Source organism: Amphiura filiformis, chromosome 7, assembly GCF_039555335.1.
Source record: "Amphiura filiformis chromosome 7, Afil_fr2py, whole genome shotgun sequence".
Taxonomy (NCBI): domain Eukaryota; kingdom Metazoa; phylum Echinodermata; class Ophiuroidea; order Amphilepidida; family Amphiuridae; genus Amphiura; species Amphiura filiformis.
The window spans coordinates 53,544,361-53,564,863 of NC_092634.1; the positions used below are offsets into that span (position 1 = coordinate 53,544,361).

At 35.6% G+C, this 20,503-nt stretch overlaps 2 protein-coding genes across 2 annotated transcripts; both read right to left on the bottom strand.

The window, feature by feature from the left end:
• Positions 1 to 715: 715 nt before the first annotated feature.
• On the bottom strand, positions 716 to 9,257 carry LOC140156399 (gamma-aminobutyric acid type B receptor subunit 2-like). The gene is made up of 10 exons (XM_072179355.1): positions 9,194 to 9,257; positions 6,443 to 6,535; positions 6,139 to 6,289; positions 5,138 to 5,270; positions 4,396 to 4,506; positions 3,188 to 3,310; positions 2,782 to 2,959; positions 1,804 to 1,967; positions 1,087 to 1,221; positions 716 to 985 (listed from the first exon to the last, which is right to left on the bottom strand). The coding sequence occupies exons 1-10, from the start codon at positions 9,252 to 9,254 to the stop codon at positions 893 to 895; spliced, it is 1,242 nt and encodes a 413-aa protein (XP_072035456.1). The 5' UTR covers positions 9,255 to 9,257; the 3' UTR covers positions 716 to 892.
• A 353-nt stretch (positions 9,258 to 9,610) lies between these two features.
• Positions 9,611 to 18,152, bottom strand: LOC140157945 (gamma-aminobutyric acid type B receptor subunit 1-like). The gene is made up of 8 exons (XM_072181193.1): positions 17,898 to 18,152; positions 15,894 to 16,028; positions 14,431 to 14,598; positions 13,918 to 14,025; positions 12,385 to 12,492; positions 11,878 to 11,943; positions 10,631 to 10,825; positions 9,611 to 9,916 (listed from the first exon to the last, which is right to left on the bottom strand). The coding sequence occupies exons 1-8, from the start codon at positions 18,024 to 18,026 to the stop codon at positions 9,611 to 9,613; spliced, it is 1,215 nt and encodes a 404-aa protein (XP_072037294.1). The 5' UTR covers positions 18,027 to 18,152.
• Between the last annotated feature and the right edge of the window lie 2,351 nt (positions 18,153 to 20,503).

Consider the following 20,503-nt stretch of genomic DNA (forward strand, 5'->3'; position numbering starts at 1 on the left):
ATATAATGAATGTCTGATTTACACAACTCGATTTTAAATTGGCATTTCTTCAAACCCGATTTTCTCGAAAAGTTGTTTATTCGCGGCGCCCCACTATACGCCACTATGGAATACGGACGACGAATTGACCATCATGTTGTATAGAGAGTTCCCGTGTTTTGGGTTACCCGCCATCTTGGAGGGAAACCTAAACTCCGTTTACAATTTTCAGAATACCAACACTCGCGCAATAATTAGCAAATGTTATTTTGTAGAATGTAGCACCAATAGGGTCATTGACCAAATCAAAGGAATGAGGAATACGGCGGTGCGAATCACGTTATAAACACTATTGTAGTCCGTTCCGCTTGAAAACACGGGAACTCTCTATTGAATTGAAATATCGCCGACTTGATATATTAGTAACATTGAACCAGATCCAAAAGCTGCATGGGTTGTTCGACAACTCCTGATAACATGAGTGTCGATGATATCCTCATATATGAATAGCGCCGACTTGATATGGATAAAATGCCGACAAGACATAACACGAATTCATAGTATCGATAATAGCATGAATAGTGTCGACTCGCATGGATAAAATTGCAGCAGATTAAAAGCATAGGTTGTTCTACAACCCATTCAAGATATTTAGTCTAGGAATATATATAAACAATTTATTTGTAACAATCATCACTTTTTAATAAACTTTCATATATTAGAAAGAAATATGTTGTAATTTGTTGATTATGTGTACATTTAAACTCTAAATTAACATTTAATATGAAGTGTCAGTGTGAATGCTGCAAACACCGTGCAGTTATCTAACATCTAAAAGACCCGGGATAATAAGAGTCGGTGCTGACGATACCAAGTTAGATAAGAATTAAAGGTCGATGTTTGGTAAATGACTTCAACATTGAACTGAACGTTGACGATAGTTTACATCTGCTGCCCCACTATACCCTGTCAGCTGCGATAATACATGTTGAAGCTCTTCTGTTTTCTGTGAAAATAAGAAATGATGATTTCTATCAGCCTATATACAATCCTCTTCTTGCACATCTTAACACACCTAACCTAAAAACAAGAACACGAGGAACTTACCGCTGCGAGTTGTAAATCAAGCATGTGCAAGTTCGGGCATTGATCAGACGAAATAGATGTCCCCGTACTAAGCGAAGAAGCTAATATACTGGTATTAAGTGTAGTTCCGGTACGGTGTTTCCACAGAATAACCATCTATGATTAAAAAAAATGATTAAGGGATAAGTTTATATGATTGGAATGAAAAATTGTGACAAAACGTTTCAAACCCATCTACGTAATTTTCAAGATTATTGAAACAATGTGTTGTTTTTTGTATTTCTTGTTTGATGTTTTAAATCTTGCGAAAACAATAGATGGCGCTATCAATGCACTAAAATGATTCATATGATCATTTTAAGACAAGTTGTAGAATGATTCATAAGATCATTCTAATAATTAATGTGACTTGGTTGTTTAATCACATAGCACGTTTGGATACCGGTTGTTCAGTTCGGCACCACAACACTGAAGCATCGCGATAATGGTTCTGATTTCGACTGAAAATTGAAGTATTTCTTTAAGAAAAGAATTGCGCAGAATATGTATTCTTTTCTACATGATAAGATGTACATGTATTTTGAATGGGTTACATTATCGTCATATAGCTATTTAGAATTCTCTGAAATTAATGTTCAGTACAGTATAAACTTAATTATTTAGTCCCAGGATTCACTAAAAAATAACATATGAAACAGGGAACAATCAACGAAATCTAAACATATCCCAGCAACGAACCTTGGGCAAGAAAACAAGAAGAAGCACAGTGGTTATCACAATGATGATGGCAGAGGCATAACAGAGAAACTGCGTATCCACATCGTTTGCAGTCATAACCAGGCTAGGCAACAGTAGAGTCACAACAACAGCTATCGTGTAAACAGATGCTGCTATGTATTTACCTGAAAGAATTTTTCATACAAGTGTTAATAATAATCGTCGTATTTTTATCACATGTGACGGACCACAAATAATTACTACGGCCGTCGCTTTGTAATATACTGGGAGTAGAGGAGGACGTAATTGATTGTTTTTTCAGTAAGAGGCTGTTTTGAGCGCGCATGACGATCGTGATTCAAGGCACTACAGGGACGATTTGTAGTCATCTGTGTTCGTCTGTATGCGGAACATAACAATATGACTTCTGTAAACAGGCGAATATGGATTTTGCCGTTTGCTCAGATTGGGCCCATAGAGAGCAAATTATTCTTATAGTCTCGTAAATGATCCAACAAAATTCTCGCTGTCGAAGTGATGTAATAATTGGATTAACTACCATAGCAATAGGTACACACAATTTTGCAATATATCTCGCTGCACTACCAGCAGGTTACACTCATCACCTGTGCATAGATTGAATACAATATCGCTCTTTGCAAAGATACTATTATTACAGGTGCGAGTGATCAGCATGATATGAATATTCTATAGTATTACGATCCAGGTCTTTATCCCTGCTCTTTGACATCTACGGTTCAATGCAGAGGTACCGCGTGAACATACTACTAGTGCAGCGCGATATAATCAAACATTGTTTGTACCTATTGTTATGGTAGTATATCCAATTTTTACGTCACTCCAACAGCGAATAGAAGGCCTAATGTGACATCTTTTCTCTGCTCTTTTTCACGTAGACCAACCATATCATAATGAGAGGAAGGAATAAACGGCTATAAACAGAAAAACAGTCTTCAGTCAAGACTTCCAATAACTCACTATCATTCAATGCCGCTATCGTCACATTCCGGGTTTTCCAGGCAAGAAACACTCCAAAAGTTAACATAATCAATTTAGTAACTGCTAAAGCACTGAAGAATGCGGGTTGGTAGCCGGATTTACATTTGCGGATTACCTGTATATTGTAGATCTCTTGATCGGGATCTTCCGAGTCAAACTTCAACAAAAAAACAGACAATTTGATTTAGAATGAAGTATTTAATCATTTCTATTTTCTATTAAGGTGATCCCTTCCTATTCATGTCATGCAGTCTTTTCAGTTTGATTGTTTGAATGGTGGAACGCTGTACTCGGTTAATAAGTTTAATGTCCTTACACGGTAAACAATCTCAAAGATTGGACGTACATAATTATTAGGAAAACCCTTAATAACATATTATATTACCTGCGGTGTAAGACCAAATTCAACGACATAAAGCTTGTCCAATGCTAGCCATAATGATATGATTACAGCATCTAGTGCTATGATTGCTACGATCCAACATATCAAATCATTATCGTGAAGATCCTGCATAAACAAATTATTATAATCCATTTAAGAAATATTAGAGGCGTCGTTGTGGTTTGATTATTAAGTTTTTCAGAAAAATCATGACCTTTTAAGGGCTGGGGTATGAACGTTTGGACAGTATTTATTTTGGGACATTAGAGCACATCAGACATATCGAATTGCATTCTGAATACGAAGAAAGTCATTCTGATATCAAATAATTTTGATTTTTGAAATTCGCAATTTAATACACATTTTATGGCAAATCATTAAAAATTGATATTTTTGATATTTAACAGTACTTGAAGTAAACTTTATAAATCTGATGATTTATACTTAATGTAATAAGTAGGTGGGATGAAAAGCCGACGATCAATTGAAAATTTTGACCTTTCGTATTGAAGATATGGATTTTTTCCTAAAACACCAAAAAAAATTAGGTCTTTTTGGGAAAAAATCCATATCTTCAATATGAAAGGTCAAAATTTTCAATTGACCGTCGGCATTTGCTCCCTGCTACATACACTTTAAGAATATATCATTAGATTTATATAATTTACTTCGATGACTGTTATATATCAAAAATTTGACAAATATCATTTTTTATAATTTGTCATAAAATTTGTATTATATTGTGATTTTCAAAAAATGAAAATTATTTGATATCAGAAAGACATGCTCCGTATTCAGAATGCAATTCGATAGGTCTGAGGTGCTTTCATGTCCCACGAAAAATACTGTCGAAACACAATAAACGCTCAATTTAGATCCCTTAAAAGAAGCTCTTAAAATATAGGATAAAGTAGCTGCCAACCATGTTTATGTTGACTACGATCAAGGCAATATGCCCATTACATAATGTGCTACTGATATGAAATATATAGCCATTTTATATGTTCCCATGAAGTTGAACTAAAAATCTAATAAGATTTTAAGAAAATTGCTTCGGAATAATGCTCCTATGTCAATGTTTCCTGATTGTAGCTGCAGGTCTCTACTTACTAAAGTAACACAATGTAAATAATCTAATGCATTTCCTAGATTGCTATGCTGATGATATTCCTTAAATACTAACCATGCTAATGATTAAACAAAAAACTTACAACTTTAATAGCTTTGAATGTTGCTCTGAATATTGTATGCACGCGATAGGTTTTCATAAATAATGCTCCCATGCAAAGATTAAAACCCATTACTACGCAGATGTATTGTATCTGGAAAGATAAATAACAACAAGATATGCCAATGTCCTTATTCTACTTCAAAACGGCTCTTTTCAGATCCACTGCTTTGTCACTAATCAGAGAAACCCTACTTTTATAAGTTGTTTCATTGCGTGCGTGCACGTGCAAGCTTCCCTTTAATTTAAGCAGCTCTTATCCTTAGCCTGTATTTTATTCATTCACATTTATTGGACTAAGTAACGTTAAGTTAACTATACACGAGTGAAATTTAGTGAGTCAGTATTTATTACGAAGGTTTACGAAAGTTGGTCTAAGTTTAGCATAATAGTACATTTATACTTTGCTCAACGTTGGTTAAATTTTGCTCAACAAAGTTAACTGTTGCCAGGGGCGTATCAAGCGGGTGAAGGGCCCCGAGCAACAGCGAAAATGAAATAGGGCTGATGAAGGAGATGCTCCATGTCCATGGACCCCCGATGCTCTTGCTACGCCCCTGACTGTAGCATAGTTACTCAACGCTTTTACGTACTGGAAAAGCCCTGGAGAAAACGCTTAGTATAAAGCATGTGTGTGTTTTCCTTCCCCACCCCCCTTTTTTTGCCTTCCATGGGTCCAAACTGATCAGCTTTGATGGGCAGACTAAATTTCCTTTCAAACTTACGTAACACAATGTAGCAATAGCCATATCAGCAAGGTCCGAATGTTCGACACTCCAAACATACACAGAACTGTAGAGCAGAATGCAACCTATTGCTATGAAATTATTCAGTGTTGGCGATGTTATCTTTATGGCCCTAAAATGAATAAAATATAATAATGCAACGGCCGTATCACATAGTGACGTATTTGACATTTTTTACATTTTTGAGAAACTTGGTATGGTAGTTTGTTATGTTCTACTCTATTATATTCACTAAAACCCATGCCTCAAAGTGGCTTAATTAGTAAGATATTAATTAATTAATTATGTCTTATTTGCAAAACCTAAAATGTTTGGTGGCTCTGAAAAGAGCCGTTCACTATAGACTGTCCCTTGTCAACATTGACCAAGCAGACCTCCCTTGTCTGCTAAATGTAAAGGTTTGGTGGCTCTGAAAAGAGCTGTTCACTGAATACATAATATATACATAACCATCCACTCATCAAGTGCTAAGTGGTCATTAAGCATGTCTGGGGTCGTTGTCTGCGGTCAATAGAAAGTCAATTAGGTGTCAAGGGTTGTCAATTGAAACATTGTCGTAAAATATAGATTAGATCGATTTTTGGTCAACGGTAGTATTGGAGCGTTGTGTTTAAATTCAGCGAAGCCTGTCCGTTTTCTACAGGCTTTTATGGGTTGGGCTTTGCTAAAAGCCGGGTACACCTTCATTAGGATGCGTTACCGAAGGCCGCAGCGAAGCTTGAACCATTTGGCTGTCTAATAATAGCCCTCCCAATACGAAGTCTATTTTCCTTTAACTACACATAGATAGTTATTACATTGTTACATGTGGTTGGAAAATATCCTTAATGACTCGCATTTCTTTTTCAGCAATGGACTAAACGCTTATTGTATGCGCAATATTGCCAAATTTAACGTGCCCAGTAAAGATTTGCGCATATCGATAGTATGCATCAGGGCCCAATCACAAAGGTTTTCATGATTTTTCAAAAAGGACTTACTTTTCTTTTCTACGTGAAGTATTGATCAGCAGGAATATTATACCCATGAAGATGCCTAATGATGTAAAAGTGCACATCACAATTTTGCTTATATCACCCGGGACTACGTAATGTCGATTAAATGTCTTCCCATCAACGGGAACCAAGTTGCCTGAAAAAGAAAATAAAAACTTTTCGTCGGTCCCAATTTTGTGTATACTTTCAGTTTTATAATACTGATGAAGATGATCAAATAACTTTGATTTTGTTTCATGTGCAACAGTAACCATGGTAATCATAAGCATTGAAGTTAAATATCCAGTACCTCTCCATTTGATTGAATGCGAAGCGTTTCCATTTGCCCAGGTCGGATTTTCTCCGTTGTTGTCAAAATAGGCGACAATTTCAAGCTGTTCGTCTAATTAGTAAGTAAAACAAACATTGATATACATATCATGATTTTACTCCTTAAGGGGGTACTACACCCGTGGCCAATTTTGTGCCTATTTTTGCATTTTTCTCAAAAATTATAGCGCATTGGTGACAGGTAAGATAAAATTATAGGGGCAAAGACTACAACTACTGCACTGAAAATTCAGCAGCTCAAGGCAAGTGGTTATTGATTTATTGATCAAATATTGGTTTTCCCTCATTTTTGACTGTAACTTCATAACTGTTGTCTGTGCTGAAATAAATTTTCCAGTGCAGTAGTTGTAGTCCTTGCCCCTATAATATACATATCTTACTTGTCACCAATGTGCTATAGACACAAAAATAGGCACAACATTGTGCAGGGGTGTAGTACCCCCTTAAGTTGAAATGCGTAATATACTGTGCCAATAAAGTATCATTACACTTGGAAAAATAATCACAATTTCCAAACTGAACAATATTGGGGTAAATTTGTTTTTTTAATAGATGCTCTATCTCATCCTGCACATCATGACACCACATCGAATCCAATGTGACTTCAAGAAGTAAAGTTACAAGCATTTGATTAGACGTAGGTCCAGTTTTAAAATTTACAAACTGGCCTATTCAAAACTCCACACACTAGACATTTGGTTTGAGAGTGGTGAATGACTAATTTATGCGCTTGGCTTTAATTAAGAACAAAAGGACCAAAAGAAAACTGAAACAAAAGAACTGACAAATAAAATGAAAGTTATGAAAAGTACAGAGAAGCAGCAACTGAAATAAAAACTGCTTTAAATAGCGCTTCATTTGAAGAGGCTGTGTTGTCTCTTTGTTTCGCTTGATGGAATCATTTTGCGCCTTGTATAGGCCAGTTTGTCACTCTTAAAACTGTACCTTCGTCTATTCAATTGCTTGTAACTTTACTTCTTGAGGTCACATTGGATTCAATGTGGTGTCATAATGTGCAGGATTAGATAGTGCATATATTAAAAAAACACAAAACAATTTACCCCAATATTGTTCAGTTTTTAAATTATGATTATTTTTCTAAGTGTAAGGATACTTTATTGGCGCATTACCCAGCAAACACAAAACGTTTTCGACATCATTCGCAAAAGGTTATAAAAGGTTGTCAGAAAACGTTTAAATGTCGGGTTATATAAAGGGTATATTAAGAGTATAAAACGTTTTCATAACCTTAAAAACATTTTTTGATAATCTACTGCTCAGCAAACAAAAATGTTTTACAGAAAACGTTTAAATGTCGTGTTATATAAAGGGTATAAAAACGTTTTAATAACATTCCAAAAACATTCTTGAAAACTTAATACAAAACATTCTAAACAGAATGTTATTTTGGGGTTGAAAAATATTTTGCGAAAAATGTTTGCCCAAAATATTTTCAATAACGTTTTAAAAACGTTTTCATGACCTTTATATAACCCGACATTTAAATGTTATTAAAAGGTTTTGAAAACAACATTTTAAGAACATTTCTGTGTTTGCTGGGTTCAAACATTTTGACATAATGTTATTTAAGTATTGACACAATATTTGGCAAAAATGTTTACAAACATAGTTTACAATAACATTTTTTGAAAACATTTGAAAATATTGTTGTAGTGTGTTTTCATACAAAACGTTTTAAAACGTTATCATGACCTTTATATAACCCGACATTTTAATGTTATTAAAACGTTTTTACCTAAACCAAAAGCCAAAATATAACTTATTTAAAACGTTTTTGTGTTTGCTGGGTATATATTGAAACAGACACTTCCACAATGATTTTAGGAGATTATTCCGGATCCAGTAAATGCACAAGTTGCGCAAATATATTTGATATTGTATACGAGTATATCAATAAATATACATGGCGTTATCTGCGCCAAAAAAGTATCCACACTTGGAAAAATAATATTTGAACAATATTTGGGTAAATTTGTTTGTTTAATAGATGTACTATCTAGTCCTGCACATTATGACACCACATTGAATCCAATGTGACTTCAAGAAGTAAAGTTACAAGCAATTGAATAGACGAAGATCCAGTTTTAAAGTCACAAATTGGCCTATACAAGGCGCAAAAGATTCCAACAAGCGCAACAAAGAGACAACACAGTTTCTTCAATAAAGCGTTATTTAAAGCAGTTTTTATTTAAGTTTTTACTTCTCTGTACTTTTCATAACTTTCATTTTATTTGTTAGTTCTTTTGTTTCAATTTTCTTTTGTTCCTTTTGTTTTAAATTAAAGGCACACATAAATTCGCCACTCTCAACCCAGATGTCTAGTCCGTGAAGTTTTGAATAGGCCAGTTTGTCACTTTTAAAACTGGACCTTCGTCTAATCAAATGCTTGTAACTTTGCTTCCTGAAGTCACATTGGATTCAATGGGGGTGTCATAATGTGCCGGATTAGATAGTGCATCTATTAAGCAAAAATATTTACCTAAATATGGTTTAGTTTTTAAAATAGGATGTTTCTTCCAAGTTTAAGGATACTTTTTTGGGGCAGTATATTTAAATTTACTTCGATCATACGAGGCTTGTTATATAAATTATGAGTTTTTGCAAGGAAACAGACCTGCTGAATATGGCCACTTCTTGGCAATGCTGACTTGATATAGTACCGATATGTAATTCATGGAATTGTGCTTACCTCGATACTGAGAAACATACAACTCTATGCCGACTTTATCGCGCGTAATGTTTGTTTTCATTCTTCCCTATCAAGCAAGATGATAAAAAATTACGCAAACGGAGAACAATTTAGTTTTACTCTTCAAAGATCCCACTGATCATTTTGTTAATGTTTCAATTACATTTTACTGTGTCAGAACTCACAACGGTTTCAAAATCAGGAAATTAATTGTGATGACTTTCTAAGTTTGACGTAGAAACTCCACACAATGGATAAAATGACAGCCTGTGTATACATCACTGGTTATAGGCCCGGGGTTCGAGTCTCTGCTACGGAATATGATCAATATCTCCATGCATTTGCACATGATCTGCATGTGCAAATAATCTCTTGATGTTGATGGATTGCAAAATCATGATTCTTGTCACAAAGAATTCAGATTTCAGATTTGATCTGAGAACATAGAATGATGAAAATAATGCACGTACTTACTGATATCGAAGTGAAATCGGCATGACGTACATTATGATCAAACAATTTGGCCATCTCATCATCCGCATAGTTAAAATCTTGCAATTCTCTCGGAGGATTCAAATTCTTTAGATCACTAATAGACTGGTTAAGGGCCAATGCCATGAGGAACATGCTATCATAGTTGATACGTTTGCCATTGGTTCTAAGTATGTTTAGAAAATTAATTTCAGGTTTGGTCCAAAACAGCTCCTGTTCCCGTGTATGTTTCTGTAATATCATTATAGAGTTCATTATAGGTAAATTATATGTGTGAGAATTGGACCTTTAATTGTGCATTATTGTAGGGCCTACAACGACCATGATTTAGCTGACGATTTGAGTAACAAAGGGATATTTACGACTAACATTAGTAAGGGCAAATGGTCAAATAATTATTTTATCAGGGTTTCAAATTTCCATTTCAATCGCAACTACATTGGTCGTTCTGCCCATGGACGAAAAAAGATAACAGACCGCGTTCAAGCAGTTAAAGAATCAGCATCACCCGATAATGAGGGCTGATTGTTCCATGAAATGCGACAGGCAAAACTGCTACGGGTACGCACACCGCGTATTTTTACGGTCTATCGCGTAATCGTGAAGGCACGCGGTGCTCTATCGCGTTATCGCGAAGGTACGCAACGCTGGCGTGATTATTGGACACGGCACAATCGAACAATCAGCCCTCATGAATATGCGAGAATTCACAGCATACAAAGCCCGGGGACTTTGACTGTTAATACATGGTCTGTAGTAGTCTGTAGTTGTGCCAAATCAAACAGATACACTCTATACCCAGTTCATTGGCCGTGAAGATCTCGTTGCTCGATCCTGCCAATTCCGTCATCAAAATAAAAACCTCAAAACTGGCAAATACGGTGGTTTTACTTGGGAGTAGATATGTGTATATAATATAGTATAATTAGTTTCAACTTGACTTACAATTCCATTGTAACTAATATCTTCCAGATCATGTATAATCCGTATTGCGTGAGTATAAAACGAATACTGCAGAACCTGCAGAGCTGTTTGTATACCACATGGCGCTGTCCAATCATGCCACAGAGCATAATCCTCTAGATGCCATCCAGGCAAGATCAGGACGTATTTCTGACCATACATCCCGTATTCATAGGCCTGCAATGAAAAATGGCCAGTCAAAAATTAAAAATTAAGAACGGGCCAAGAAAATGATTAGGTGTTGATAGCATTTGTGGCTATAAGCTTTCTTTGCAACACATGGGTTGCTGGTTCGAATCCTACTCTAGTCTGATTTGAAATAGTATTACTTTTTTCTGACTTAGAAAAACATACTAGGAAAAAGCTTGGAAATGCAATTAAATGAATAAAAATTTCGAAAATGTTCTAATGAGCCTCTCAAATTGAGGATTTCAGATTTTGAACTACTTTTCTGCTGATTTTTTTCGCCTGTGAACTCTTTAAAACCCTGGATTTCCAACAATCTTGACCGGTTAAAAGTCTGGATATCCGAACTCCTCTATAGGGGTTGTGCATCTATTTTCTGGAATAGCCCAATGTACATCCTAGTTTTAAGAATAATACTTTTAGTATTAAAATATATCCTGAAGATATCCAATCATGCCACAGCTCGAGCTGAGAAGAAAATATCAAAAGCATAACGGATTGAAAGGTAAACCCTTCGTGAATGTGAGCTAATGTGGAGCGAGGTGATGGGAGTTACAATCTCACAAGTAATTTGAATATCTTGAATTAGACATTTGTAGGATTGGAGATTCAATTTTACTCGATTTTTTGATTGACAAATCCAAAACTACTCATTATTTTTAAGCTTTCACCATCTTTGCTGATGGCTTCTTCGGGATAACCACTGGGATCCACCTTTCCCGCAGGAATGACCGTTACTTCCGGTACTTTTTGTACGCTTCTAGTTCAATTTGAATATAGATGAGTTGACTTCTGACGTCAATGCCTGGCAGTATGCGCACGCATCATCACAATTTCCATTGTTTTTTGCCTGGCAGTATGCTCGCGCATCATATTTTGTTCAGGGCTCGTGTTTTTAAAACTCCCTCCACAGCACAATAATGCTATTGCACAGTGTAGTGGTTGCATGGGGTTCACTCAAGCATATCGATATACCAGTCCCTTGTCTTTGTTGATAAACACTGCAACTTCATCTATAATCCGCGATTACATAAATGGCTTACCTTACAAGCAAATGTCAATAGAGAGTTTTCATACATTGCAATGATGATGATTCGTGCATCATGACGCTGTGGTAAAAAATATGAGCAATGTGAATGAAACAAAATGTTGAGGCTTTGTAAATAATATTTTAATAAATTCACTTTTCCAAGGGCATGCTGGTATGTCTCTCTTTCTCACCTTTCTTTTGTTCAATTTCAAATGTGCTCCTTCTCCACCAAAATCCCCTCTTGCCTTATGGTAACTTAGGTAACTTGGGCCTCTAGTATTCGAATATTTCCAGTACAAACGAAGGGAATCATTCCAAATATTGATTTTAGTACAAAATGTCAACAGTACACAAATGTAGGAAAGGAGCACTCCCAGAGACCCATATCTTTTGAATTAAATTCTGACAGTATAATGAAAGTAACATTTGTTTTACGAACAATTGTCCACATAATTATTGGTAAGAAACAAAGCGTATGATTTTTATGTACTAAGCTATGGTGTTTAAGGCACCATCTTACATAAGCAATCGTCTTCATATGTACACACACCTGCACCTGTTCTTGTGGCGAACTAAGTTTTTCTTTTCTTTGTACGCCTATACCATAGGCGTACGTGCTCTTTTGTACCTGGAATGAATATAGCCCATAAATGTGTTTAAACGTTTCGATATAAAGTTATAATTCGTCCCCGGTTTGAACATTAAAGTTTAACAGTATATGTACGTGCAAAATTTATCAAATTGATATCGTTGAAATAACGTGAAATGCATTTGACGAAACCATATATTCACGAGAAAAATCATTTTAAAAGAAATAAATGACTAAAATATTGTTTTTGTCATGCATAGTTTTGTTTAAATGCAGTATCCTCGCTTTTGAAACACACAATGTTCTAAAACATCTTTTCTGCCAAGCGGTCGATACGTGGTTTAGATTCCAGGGGGAGGGAATTGCCGTTTTGGTATTTTTTTCATGACATCAAAACGGGTATTTTGTAGTTGAAAACTATTCCTCCCAAACAAATTTGACTTATATAGAATTGCAGATTCATACATGAAGACCTGAGCGCAAGAAGACCGTAAGTCCACTTGGCTTCTCAACATGTATACACTAAAGTTACGTATAGTTTCTTAGGGTTTTATAATGTTTAATACATGTTCCAGGGTGAAAACATCATGAAAGGTTGTGAAAGATTTGCTTTGGCCCCTGAACATGTATAAAATATTACCAAACCATGCGAAACTATACGCAACTTTAGTGTATACATGTTGAGGGGCCAAGTGGACTTACGGTCTTCTTGCGCTCAGGTCTTCACATAGTGGTAATCAAATGAAAGTTATTAAATTAAACTGCGCAGTCACTCAGAAGTGCCTGTGCTTCAATATAAGGCAAGGTGACAGTGAAGGTCCTACTCGCGGACTCAGACACAGTTTCCTGTGAGTTGGATTTATCTTTCTTTTCAGAGATTGGGCCTTCTTATGCGCTCTGAACGACTGCGTAGAGCGTTCAATACAGCATGTGTTCCAACAGCATTTAAACCACATCAGACGTCAGACCTTAGTCTCCCGGAAAGACAAGGTAGATAAGTTGAAACAGTCGAATAACAGTCTACAAAATTGCATGTTCAGATTGTTACGCCACATACATCGGAGAGTCGGACAGGAAGCTGTTAAAGACTTGCGGATCACAAAGAGTAAAATTTGTACAATTGTGTTTGGGAGTGGCCTTCTGTCCTTTCTCATTTTCCTTGCTATTTTCTTCCATTTATTGCTTTGTTTATCAGCATGCATTTTATTAGCCTACACTGGCTATCCAGGCTTGTACTTTTTTTTAGTATTAGCTTGGAACGGTCCATGGATTTCCCATGGATTAGCATGTGTCCCTCACGGACCAACCTGGGTAAACAAACAAACAAACAAAATCGGCCGTACAAGAACATGTAAAGGTGAGCAACAACACGCATCAATACAATGCTCACAAGTGACTGGTTTGATAAATTACTTATGTGACACGTTTTTGGAGCAAATAGTCGTTGTATAGTCTACAGCTTACCAGTAAGCTTCGAATATGCTGTTCTGGGTGATCCGGATCCGACATAGCCTCCACAGTGATGGTTGAGATACCAGCATCATGAAGCCGATGAATCAGATCATGCATATTCTAAAGGGAAATGTAATACATGGTACAGTACTATTATTAACAAGACCAACATAAATATGGCCGATAATTGGGCATTAATAGCTTTTTAAGTTGTAACTTTGCAGTTGACGTTGTGAAAGCTTTAACAAAATAACAGTATTTCAAAATCCACTCCGATTATTCCATTGAAACTATCGTAAAATAGGCAAGAGCTGACAAGGAAGCAAAAGTCACGTGGATTCCATCCATTATCTGATTATGTATCTTTTGGACATTGATTATTGTTATAAGTAATTGTGTTTAACTAACATAATAGTGGTTCAGCAATAGAGGGACATTGCATATATCTGACAATAAACTTGTAAGTTGTGATATTTTAGTGATTTTTCAAGTTTCCGATGATAAAACTGGTAATGTATGCCTTACCGCTCTGAAGTACTCAATATCGTGAAACACAATGGCCACTTTCTTCCATCGCATCAGTTTGATGAAGCTTACTCTTCCTGGATTCATGTCGTTTTCTAACGGATACGCTTGAAGTGTAAATGGATATCGGCTACGGTCTCGTAAAGCTGGTGAACCAGCAACTGTTACCTAAATCCAATTGGAAGAAAGGAATAATGAAAAGAAGGACAAACAGTATACAAACAATCAAAAAACCACATTTGAGATTTGTGCCACACCTCGTATTCGTTTGCTGCCCTCACATAATAAGGATACATAACTTGGAGGATGATATAAGTTATAAATGAAAAACCAATGCTCTGCTAGCCACGCTGTTTTATATCATAGTAATTTTCAAATCAATTAATGTTAACGTTATTAATGATACAACAGATGTAATATTAAAAAGAAGACAACCAGAAACGTTTGAAACATTACTGGATCTCTTAAAACACATTGCGTTGTAATTGCCTTAAGCAATACTTACTCTTTCACCTTTTAGCCCAAATCGATGGTACATGTACAATCTATTCAAACATTCTCTGTATAGCATACCCTATTTAGTGAGACTGTCATCATGTACAACCAAATGCCTCAGGTGATCATTGACCCATCTGGGTCATTATACTGCGTATCCTGGGTATATGACAACCTATTTACGTGATCACATCAGTGGCAGATATAATACAACACCTCAGTGGGAACTCAAATTTTGAGGTGAAAATGAAACTTTGTTTTAGGCAGAGATAACGTAATGACAAAATGGCAAATTTGGGATTAATGTTTAATTAATGTTTTGTGTCTCGTCCCCTTCGTCCTCACTTTATGGAATTTGTCAGATTTTTGTTTTTTTAGACTTTTCAAAAAATGTATGAATGCTTTATGAAGACTTTATACATACAAATAAGTTTATTAGAGCTCGGGATCACTTCCAACTCTTTTTGTGGTAATACTGGGAGTTTATTCCTCACAATCTCATATTTGAACAAAAAAAGAAAGAAAAAGGTTCTCCTTTCTTCGAGCACCGTTGGAAAAGACCGAAAATTACTAAAAATGCTAATTTTACATTGGAGAGAAAAAACCTATTTTATGCATAATACCGTTTATCAAGAGACAGAAGACTGCAGTCCCAGTTGAACATAGATTACAATATAAGATTGAAAATATTCTGAATGCCGAAATATATTTTTTTTAAAGGCCGAATAATGCCTTTGTATTTGAACATGGCGAAATACTATAACATTTACGGCACAGATTGTATGTTTGGTATTGAAGAATATGATTGAATATCAAATTAAACAATAATTTTGTGCGACTCTATAAACTTATATGTATCGCTATACTCTTTGTATTATGTCAATTAGTGCCTTTGGAACCCAGTTTTCTTTGAATTTCTTACAAAACGATGCCACTGTCCCTGACATTTACATTGAATACAATATTACCTGTATTATATTATACTCTCCTGCAACAGGGTTTAGCAGTGTTGACACAGATGAGTAGGGTGGTCCAAACATCATTGGGATTGGTGGTCCATTGTAGATATAATCGTAGAGAATTCCAAGTGCATGCGCAGTATCCTGCGGTTAAATTTCAAATTAAACATTAAACATGAAAAGGTATACATGAAAATTATGCTTTATTGTGCTAAATACGTACTCCTTAAACAAATCAGTCTTTACATGTATCTACCGTTACTTTACAATTTTAATAACATAAAATGTAATATCGTAAAGTAAAATTAGATGGAGGTCTAATGTTACTTTACGATATTACATTAATGACTCATACAACACGAATGAGCCGTAAATGTCCTCAATTGTATTCTGAGTTACAGTGTAAAATGGGCATGAAGGTCATATTCATAGGTATTTCAATTTGGTGCTACGTGTATCTCATTAAATGAGGTACACGTAGCACCAAATTGAGGTACCTATGAATACGACCTTCATGCCCATTTTACACTGTAACTCAGAATACAATTGAGGACATTTACGGCTCATTCGTGCTGTACGGTCACATTTTACGATTTTAACATTTTGAGAATGACATTAAGGCAGAACCATGAAACTGTATGAAAACCTTCATTTTCAATGTCCAGATTTTATTGAATATCTGCATTGCATTTCGGTAATGCTTAAGCTAATTACGTTTCTTAATAGACTGGAAATCTCTTTCAAGTGTGGAATGACATACTTTATTTTAATTATAAAGATACGTGACCCAATTGCTCATTCAATTGTTAGTCCAGTCAAACTATGAATAGAAGCTAATAGAATTGACCCGCCACTACACCAGAATCCATTTCACATATATTCATCTCGAGAACTCACTTATAAGTATATCAAAAGTCTAGGGAATTACATATTGTGGAATAGTACCTAATTTGCATAAATCCAAAATGGGCGAATATGCAGGGTTGAAATGTCATTGTTAATCAAATCTGGTTTAAAACCATATCAATGTATCCTCTCATCATATGAATTAAGAAGAAGTATAGTTTTACATAGAAACACAGTCTACATGGTCCAGAAACCGTTGGTACCCACAGCGGGGTCCACGGTTCATGTGCGTCCACTGTTGTACAGAGATCTAACATGTGTGTCCTCGTTTACCATGTTTACAATTTATTGTCCACTTAGAGACACACACCCGAACACATCACACGTTTTGAATCTATTCAAGTAGCAACGTAACATGATTAATTACCGTAGCGATAGGCGAAAACTATTTTTTGAATATATTGCCCTGCATTAGACGTACGAAGTAACTCTGCATCGCATCATTGATTATCAAAGAATAGGCATAAAGACTTGGATCGAAATTCTATGGAAATTTCACTTTCCATGTATTTACTCGCACCTATAAGATTAGTGTCTTCGAAAAGAGCGGTATTGTATGCAATCTATAGGATCAGAGGATGATTTAAGGAAGCCCCATCATGCACTGCAAACGTGTTATCACCAGAGTTTCAACTGCCACTTTACTTTTCAAATCCCATTGAACTCTGTGCAAAAGATGTTGTTTAAGAATTGTGCGTGTGTCATTATTAGTTGGTCGATTTCAGATCTAAAGTGATGTATGCATGAAGGATAATTCACACCTTCTGTAGGTAACATAAAATGTGAAATCGACCAGCATTGTGAATGCGTTTTTATTGTAAATATATTAGTCCAAATTCAAATTTAACCATTGCCGTCAATGCACTGTGCGAGCAGTCGTGTCATGTTCACTCACACAGCTGTGCTAACCGCAAGTCAACACAGTGGCGTGGTGGGAAGTGCTTAAATCATCCTCTGCTATAGGATTGTACACATAAACAGACATGACAGGTGATGGCAATACATTCAAAAATGTTTTCAACAATCGCTATGGTAATTAATCATGTTACATCACTACTTCTACGGCGAATAATTCCTATGGCAATGCAAATCATATCCCAAACTCACCTTAGCGTGGTCCCATTTGAAACAAATATAATATCCATCCAAAATTCCCGTCATGTTATTGATATGATTGGCAGCCGCCTGTAACATGATGGCAAATTCACTGGCTTGCATCTTATTTTCAAATGTCATTATTGATCGTAAATGCAACGGAATTAGATCATCAGGTAGGGTGCAACCAAATTTGTTTTTGTTTACAGCTTGACAAGCGAAGTCATTTACAAAAATAATTATTAGATAAAAACAATGAAATAGATTATGAAGACCCATCTTGGTTGTGATGTTGTCAAGTCAAGATTGACGATTGTAACTGATTGAGAAGATGAAAACGTAGATACGCCTGCGTACCGATTACCTGATATTTACCGTGAAGCAATATTCAAATATCATTGGACACCGACAATTAGCCTATTGTTCTTCATGATATTACGTTTAAAGGCACTATCAGTGGTCAAGGTCCCCACTAACATGACTAATGAGCAAAATGTATTTGTTTATTTTTACTGCTTAAGGTTAGACTAGGTATTGTCAGCCGAAGCAGCCACAAAATCGATTTTCATTATCTAAATCAATATAATAAAAATAACACTTTGATGTTTTGCAAAGGTTCATTCTATACAAATCACATACTTTGAAAACTTGCTTAATTTTTTTGTTGTGAATGAGTTTTACAAAAATGTTGTTGTTTCAGCCCTCTTTACAACATAACTCAAGAACCACAGGACCTACAAAAGTATCTGAGATATTTGAATTCTTCTACACACTCGATATGAAATTATCAATACAATTTTTGCCAAAGTTCACTACCATTCGCAAGATGCTGTGAGCTACCAAATTGCAACAGTTTAAAGCAGTTGTTATAACCTTAAGCAGGAGAGTACACAAATAGCAATGCTTATCATGCTAATCTTTAGGACATCCCTAAAAACAAACCGGGGGATTGGGAACAACCAGGGATAAACATTTACGTAAAGTAAATAGCGTAAGTTTGAATTTCATCTATATCTGCATACGGTATAGGTGTCAGGTTGCCAATTAAATTCAGACCGCGTGACCAGGAATTGAACTCAGGACCTCATGCAATGTAAGCGAGTGTTATAACAACACTCTCCTCTAACATTGGTGTGATTCTTTCTCTAATGTATTAAGGAATGGCTTTAAAGTGAAGATGAATCAATAAAATTGTCAGTGTTTTTTTTCATATGAAAACAAATGGCAAAAATGAAAACAAACAAACCCGGCAGTGTTGATCAATACGAGGCTCCATTCACCTGTGTGTAGCTATTACAAGTGTCCGTAACGGACTGGAATTTTAGTTATAACCAAAGTATTCTCACTAATACTGTTTACAAAAAAGCAAACGTTTGATTTTCGGTAAGTACTCATACTACCTTTAATAATATTCGTTGTACTTTTAATGGCGCGCATAGTAACAGATTTTACGCTTGTTGAAATAGTCCTTGTACTTCAGAGCTTCTCTTTACGGTCATTCTCATCTCATAATGTTATTCCAGGAATTGCATTAAGCATGATAAGTAATCATGTGTAATTTATAATATAAGTGTTTTACTAGCAAGGTTAATTCAAATGAAACTGCTTTGTTTAAATGAAGCGGTTAATGCATAGTTATTAAAGTTAGTCCATCAAATGCAGTAAATGATATACTCTTAAATAGTGTATTATATAGTTTGAAATATTAGTTTCAATCATAATCATTAATGACCTTAATGGTGCATATATCAGCTAAGTATATAATATTGATAATGAAAAGCATTATACTCACGGTCAAAAAAATCCCCCATAGACAAAGCACAATAAACATACATGTGATATTTTTAAATTGTCTTGAGTTAAATTAAGTTGACTTGAATTCTTCAACTCCTACACTGCAAAAATTGTGTCTAGCATGGAGACATGTCCTCAGTAGACATGTCTTAAATCAGTGTCTTTGTGCAAGTCACATATCATAACCACATGTCTTGTGGTTAGTCATGACTTTATGCATATGAGTCATGTCTAGTTTAGAGACATATGAAATTGCGATAAGACACGACTCGAAGAATTAGTGACTTGTTTAGATGTCACTTATTCGATAATGTGTCTTTAATTAGGACATGAAGTAAGACATGTCCCATTCTGCTCTTATAATTAAGACATGACTTAAGGCTAGCTACATACTTTGTTGATGTCTTGTAGCTAGTCATGTCTTGGATAAGGACATAGCTCAAAGTCCTGTCTTTCCACAAGCCATGTCTCCATGCAAGACATGACTTGCATATGGACATGGCTAAAAAGTGGCTTCAAAGTCGCGTCTTAAAATAGTGTCCTCAGGTAAGACACACTTTTTGAAGTGTAGCGATCTGCCGCTTTGGGCAGATGGTGAATGTGAAATCGCTATTTTTGACGTCGCCATTGGATTAACACAAAATCATGAAATCTTCACAAACAATTCTAAATTTGTTTTGTGGTGTCAAAGCAAAATTATCTTACTCTAAAACCGTTGGGGTTCGACAAAGTACCCCACTGTAAGTATGTCGTTTTTGAATTTGTAACTGCGTAACTGCTAACCGCCGTGTATTTTGAATGGGGCTGTCGGCCTTGTATTTTCG